The 7263-nt window shown below is 36.0% G+C and overlaps 1 protein-coding gene across 2 annotated transcripts; it reads right to left on the bottom strand.

Annotated features, from left to right (window-relative positions):
* Positions 1–996: 996 nt before the first annotated feature.
* Positions 997–4810, bottom strand: LOC111896815 (phosphoinositide phospholipase C 2). Of its 2 annotated transcripts, none has more exons than XM_023892801.3 (9): positions 4133–4809; positions 3376–3572; positions 3157–3292; positions 2839–3054; positions 2061–2281; positions 1851–1968; positions 1615–1761; positions 1439–1525; positions 997–1373 (listed from the first exon to the last, which is right to left on the bottom strand). In XM_023892801.3, exons 1-9 carry the CDS (start codon positions 4436–4438, stop codon positions 1083–1085), a joined length of 1719 nt encoding a protein of 572 aa, XP_023748569.1. In that variant the 5' UTR covers positions 4439–4809; the 3' UTR covers positions 997–1082. The 2 variants fall into 2 exon arrangements, with proteins under 2 accessions (XP_023748569.1, XP_042754248.1); XM_042898314.2 differs by having other exon boundaries at positions 1200–1373; positions 1439–1503; positions 4133–4810.
* Positions 4811–7263: the final 2453 nt, after the last annotated feature.

A 7263-nucleotide genomic window follows, 5' to 3' on the forward strand; every position in this document is an offset into this window, starting at 1 on the left:
AAGCGTAACATTCGTACATTCTTCTTCATTTATGTATTGCACAACATTAAAGAACGTCGAGATAAATTCTCTATCGTCATCCGAATCGAAATTCTTAAAGAAATTCATAAATATGATTTTTAGAGAGTATAAAAAAGATGAATGGTTTGGAGATAAAGGTTTATGTGAATGTTGTATTTATATAGGGAAGGTTTATATGTTTAAAAAAAATAAATTTCCAGTCGTTCAACAGCTAGTCAACGGATGAAAGGAGTAATTCGTATTCATTGGTTGTTGTTGCTCGTTGAACGGACCACCCAAGACCACGAATGTCCGGGATGATGTGCATGGACAACGTTCATGACCTCATAGACGAGCCCATTCATTATAAGTATTGTAGATGGTCTAAGCATATCCATATATCCATAGACATTTCATAAATGTCCGTTTCCAAAATAAAACCATTGAAATCCGACCACAGACCTTTCAATTGGATGTCTAACTATATTGAAATCATCCCACTAATAAATATCCATTTCCAAAATAAAACATTGAAATATTCCACCACACCTTCATTGAAATCCGACCCCAAACCTTTCAATTGGATGTCTAACTATATTGAAATCATCCCACTAAAATCACCTCACCATCGAATCTAGACATCATGCCTTGTAACATCTGCCAAAAGTTGTTAATCAGAACCCAATACTAAGCTTTTCTAGTAATATGGTCCCCAAGACGTAACAAGTTTGACCTAATTGACACTTTTAGTCCCTCTTTCTTTATTCTCTATTTAAGATCAAGATTATTTCCCTAATCCACAAATCATATTAAACATTATTATAATCCCTTGCTTATTAACTATCAATCTTTCAACTCTTAAATTAATTATCCTTCACAAAAAAAATAAAAAACTTTACCCTCAAAAATAACAAGCAAATTCATCCCCACAATCAACAATCACTTCCATGGATTTAATAAACAGAAACCTATTCGTAATGTTAAAACATCTTAGTAGATTACTTTGCTAGATAACTTGATTAATTAATTCCTAAAACTTATGAACGATTTAACATCGAAAAAAAAAATGTTACAATTATATGTCAATGGTCAAACCGCATAAGCAGCTTTACAGTCTGATAAACATCACCTTTTTGACTGTATAATGGAACCGATCGTATGCCTTTACTAATCTCCCTAACTGGTATGCATGTTTGTCCTGCAAAATCATCTTTTTCTGACATATCATATTCATGAACTTCGACCCGAATTAGAGCTAAATCCGGAGCTCTTAATGGGAACTCAAATTCTTCATTCCATGTTGGGTTCCAGCTGTCCTCAACTGTTTTTGATTTTTTCATTTCCGTATCCGCAGGTATTCCCGCAATTCCAACCTTCAATCCATATAAAATATTTAAAATTTTAAATTATATGAAGGTAAATTAATGGTCAGGTTTACCTTTGCGTAGAAATCTGGAGGAGAGTATGCGTCAAAATGTGATTGTTTAAAATCATAATACCATCCTTCACCCATGTAAAGAGTTATCTGAAGTAATAAATAAGCATCAACACCTATCTAATAAGCTTTTTTTTTTTTTTTTTTTTTTTTTACCAATAATAATAATAGTGACGTGCCTTTAAGGTCATTTTAACAGGTAATTCCACCCTTGGATCAAAAACCTCATCATCACCCTTCAACAAAAGTTGAGGCTTTTTAACATATCCGCATCCCCCATTACCTCTAAACATTCCTTGCATCAACCATAATGACCTTCCATAACCCTGTTATTATATTATAAGGACATAAAAAAAAATATATATATATATATATATATTTCAAATTTCATATAGAAAAAGTTTCAAAGTCTAACTTGCATATTGAATGCAACCATCTGAGCTCCATGCATCCACCCGATCAATGGGTTGTAATTAGATGAGTCGAATCGTATTCCTTTAGGGTACACCCTCAAAATATTTCTTTGTGTGAAACTAGAACAATCCAAATGTTATTGTTATTATACTCCACAATAATAATAATAATAATATAATAATAAATTTATAATTTTTGAATGATGGAATACCTGACAATCTGTGGGGCATGAGTTTTGGCTGCTTTTTCAAGCTCGTGTTCGCTTAAACTAAGACGACGTACTTTAGTGGGGTCCACTTTTAACCAATCATCCAAACCACCTTTTCCTTTTCCAGCATGGATGGCTATCAAACTTTTATATTCGGGAGCTGCATTGTCATCATCTTCATCATCCGAATCATCATCATCATCATCATCATCATCTGAATCATCCTGGGAGGATGTACAAAGTTAGTTTTCAACAACGACAAATTACCATAATACCCCTTAAGGTCTACAAAGGTTACTCCACAGTGTATCTGATTTACATCTCATGTCAGTCACCTAACTGACTACTGTGTATCTGATTTACATCTTATGTCAATCACCTAACAGACTACTGTGTATCTGATTTACATCTTATGTCATTCACCTAACAGACTACTGTACATCTTATGTCATTCACCTAATAGACTACTGTGTATCTGATTTACATCTTATGTCAGCCACCTGGCAAACCATTATGTATCTGATTTACATCTTATGTCATTCACCTAACAGACTACTGTGTATCTGATTTACATCTTATGTCAGCCACCTGGCAAACCATTATGTATCTGATTTACATCTTATGTCATTCACCTAACAGACTACTGTGTATCTGATTTACATCTTATGTCATTCACCTAACAGACTACTGTGTATCTGATTTACATCTTATGTGAACTAACATGCCACTAAATATCTTATTTACATTAATTGGAAAAAGAAGGTAATTTACATTAATGTACCTTATCATCAGAGCTTGCAATTTCTCCACCCCAAGCTTCTGCATCTTTCTCCTTTGATTCATTTCCCTTTGGCTTAGTTTCCTTAGCTTTAAGGTACTCTTTTGGTGGTTTAGTAGATATAATAAACCTTTTCTTAAGAGATTCTGGTGAGGGGAATTCCTCTAAACATTCTTTTTCAGGAGTAAACAATGTGTCTCCATATATTTCATGAACCATCTACACTTTTATTCATACAAAGATTAAATTGAAATCAAGAGCATCATCACTTGAATTCTAATTTTTTTTTTTTTTAATTTTCCAACAAAATGATAAAATTACCTCTGCAACTTTAGCTTGAAGATCTGTGGTAAGGTGGTCTTCTAAAGTGATTACAACAGGGTACTCAGATGCAGAAAATGCATGATTTTTAATAGACTTTAAACATGTGCGAAGTTCAACAGGAGTTGTCAATGTCCTAAAGATCATAACAAAAACAGTTAATGAAAATAATACATTCACATCCAACATTATAAGAAAGAAATATTGTTAGTTTGTTACCCTCCATGAAGGACATCCACATCATCATTTGCTGAATTAGGCCATATATCTAACTCAATGACTCTTACACCTCTCTCCAAAGCTTGAATGATGGGAACATCACTACAGTCACTATTGAGTTGATTCCCAGTTAGATATGAGTTGTGGCCAGTGTAAATATAATAATGAGACAATGGAGCTGTCATATCTTGGTGAGCCTGAGATAAAAAGATGATCAAATATGCTTATTAACTAACTATCTTTCCCATGAAACTTGAAAGTTGATCGCAGAGGATCAAAAGATGATTTATGGTATAATGATATGTGGAATGCGTGTTTGAGCATTGATTCCATGGTAAAAGAAGCGAATACCATACTTTTACATATAAACTACTATGTTCTTATGCTGTTTATGTATTTGCAGATTTCTAGAGTATAGATTCTTTATGCAAAGAATTACTAATCATTGGATGGTTAGGTTTTAAAGCAAATTCATAAGCACAGAATGAAACTACGTTACTGCTATAACAAAGTTCTGATTTCTGAGGACTCGGGATACTCAATTAAGCAGAAGAGAAGCTAAAACTTCCATAGGAATCATTATTGAGTCGCATCATGACAATCACGGAAAAACTAGACACCAAATAATGCGTTTGAGGACTATATTCAAAGTCAATTGAGAGAAAAACAGCTCAATCTTAGAAATTCGAACAATAATCTAGCAATGTGCATAAACAAATGATGAAATAAGATGAAATTTGAATTAAAGTATGATTACCGAACCAGATGGAGATAAAACGGGATTAGAAGCGCCGAAGAGGTATTTGAAGAAGGCTTCGAGATTGAAACCCTTGCGATGGAAGATAGAAGGGGAATTCTGCGTAATAATTGTTTCAGCTTCCTCGATCGTAGCTTTGTCTTGTTTCTGAACCTCAATAAGGAAGCGTTGGAGGTGATCGGCGGTCATGAAATCGTTAGCTGAATACTTATTGAACAGGGACTTGATTCCGGTGGGAGGTTCGGCGGGGGGGATCTTGAAACGTCGTCTGAAACAGAGACATACTGTGAATGTTTGCTTGGACATGGGTGCATTGAATCACAGGGAATTGGGGAAAGGAATGGGAGATTTGGGGACGAAGGTTTTGCGTAAATGGAAAGTATATGCTAATTCTTCCGATGGGTATTGGAATTGACAGCAAAGCTATATTCCGGCAAGCTCACGAATATGGATTGTTTGGGGGTGGCACGTTGACGGTTGTGATCGTTGAAGAATGTGTCTTTCTCATTTCTCAACCGATTTTGCAGGACCCACGAATATATGTAGATACATATTTTGGTTTCGACGCATAAAATTGTTTTCGACTTTAGTAAATAATTTAGAAGTATCGTGTAGATGGGATTAAAAATGTTAAAATATACAAATATGAATCGACTAGTTTTAGAAACCACGGATGAAAAAAAAATTAGAAAGTAAAGATCACAAAAAAAAAAGGAATATGACTTGTTAAAATTAGTTTATATCTAGTTTTTTTGTTTTTTTAAGTGTTTATATATGATCATTATGACTTATTGTAGTAGCAGGTTATATCCAGTCATAATAGTCATATGTAAAAACTTTCAATAAGTTTGTTACATAGATGTATATAAAAAAATAGTTACCAGATATGAACAAAATGAAAAATAAGAGTAAATTATACGAATGGTTCCTATGGTTTGGGGAAATTTATAAAGGAGTTTGAATTATTCCTGGTCTATAGATAATGTCATTCGTATTTATCTTTTATGAGTGGTGTATATCCTTTATCTTTTAGTTTGTTATAGGTCGGATCTTAGACTATAAATCCGTCCATTATCCTCTGTATTTGACAGTAAGTGAGTTAATAAAAAAAACCCCAGTTCACTTTTTATCAGATTCTTTATGGTATCAGAGACTGGTTCGAGCCGTTAGGCTAATACAATCATGACGGGTGAAAAGACAGAGACAAGCAAGAAAGGTGAAGATGTCGTTGATGCTGATTCACCTTACTACGTCCATCCATTCGACTACCCAAAACAGATGCAAGTTAACGACATACTAAACGACAACAATTTTAATGAATGGAAGCAGGAGATGACGAATTTCCTATACGCCAAAAACAAGATTGGATTGGTCAATGGATCAATTCAGAAACCAGAATCAACATCACCCATGTACATGGCTTGGATGAGAGTCGATGCCATGGTCAAGGGATGGCTAACAACGGCCATGGAGAAGGACATTCGGACCAGTATCAGATATGCAAACACTGCGGCTGAGATCTGGAAGGACCTTGAAGAAAGATTCGAAAAAGAGGGGGCACCACGTGCCTATGAATTGAAACAATCCTTGAATGTTACCAGGCAGGATGGGGCTTCCATCTCGTCCTACTACACGAAACTGAAGGCGGTATGGGATGAGCTACAACTGGTTCTACCTATGCCTCGCTGCACCTGCAGTGGGTGTAGTTGTGCCCTTGGAAAAAGATTGAGCGAGCTTAAGGAGAAAGAAAAGATCTATGAATTTCTCATGGGTCTAGATGCCGAGTTTTCTATCATTCGTACTCAGATCCTAGCTATGAAACCCACTCCGTCTTTGACTGCAATATACCATCTCGTAGCTGAGGATGAACAGCAACGGGCTATATCTGGAGGTTCAAAAAGAATTAGCGACGAGGCAGTGGCTTTTCAAGTTGACCTCGCTGAGAAGAAAGTCACACGGGGACAAACAACTCATGCAGCAAACAAGACACTTCCAAGGGCATTCAAACAAAACAACGACAAAGCAGAAAAGTGTACTTTCTGCGGGAAGGATGGGCACAATAAAGATGGGTGTTTCAAGAAGATAGGATACCCGGATTGGTGGCCTGGAAAGAAAGACAAACCCAAACCGAAGGCAGCTTGTGTAGGGACTGGTCCGAGTCCCATACCAGGGATAACCAACGAACAATATGATCTCTTTGTGAAACACTTCAAGGAAGAATCGATTGGTGAAACAGGCCCCAAGGCTAATTTTACAGGTAGAGAAAGTACTTATGATGGATGGGTGGTTGACTCGGGCGCTACCGAACATGTCACCCACAGGGATGACTTTCTGACTAACAAAGTCATCCTTCAAAATCAAACACCTGTCACCATTCCTAATGGTGATAAGATTCCTGTCATGGGGGAGGGTGAACACACTCTTCCAGGAGGTCTTAAAATTGATGGTGTTTTGCATGTTCCAAATTTTAATTACAACTTATTATCTTTACATAAGCTTGCCAAGAAACTACATTGTGCAATAACCTTCTTTCCTGATTTCTTTGTAACGCAGAAATTAGTGACGAGGGACTTGATTGGTGTGGGTAATTGTGTTGGAGGACTTTATCGAATGGGTACAATGGAGAGGAAGGCTTTCGCTGCTACCTTTGAGGTTTGGCACAAGAGACTCGGTCATCCATCGTCCAAGAAGATATCTCATTTAGATTTTATTAAAAATGTTCCTAGTAGCAATAAAATTGAAGTGTGTGATGCTTGTTTTAAAGCTAAGCACACAAGACTCCCTTTTCCCATTAGTGAAATAAAAACTGCAAGTTGTTTTGATCTTATACATTGTGATGTGTGGGGGAAGTATAGAACCCCATCGCTTTCTAAAGCATTTTATTTTTTGACCATAGTATATGATTTTAGTAGGTCTGTATGGACTTTTCTTCTCAAACACAAGCATGAGGCAAGCACATGTCTCATAAACTTTCACAAGATGATCAAAACACAATTTGGAAAAGACATCAAACGTATAAGGTGTGACAATGGGGGTGAGTTCGTTTCACATAAAATGCATGATTTCTATGCAACAGAGGGAATAGTCTTAGAAACATCGTGTCCATACACACCCCAACAAAATGGGGTTGT

The sequence above is a fragment of the Lactuca sativa genome, chromosome 9 (assembly GCF_002870075.4).
Source record: "Lactuca sativa cultivar Salinas chromosome 9, Lsat_Salinas_v11, whole genome shotgun sequence".
NCBI lineage: Eukaryota > Viridiplantae > Streptophyta > Magnoliopsida > Asterales > Asteraceae > Lactuca > Lactuca sativa.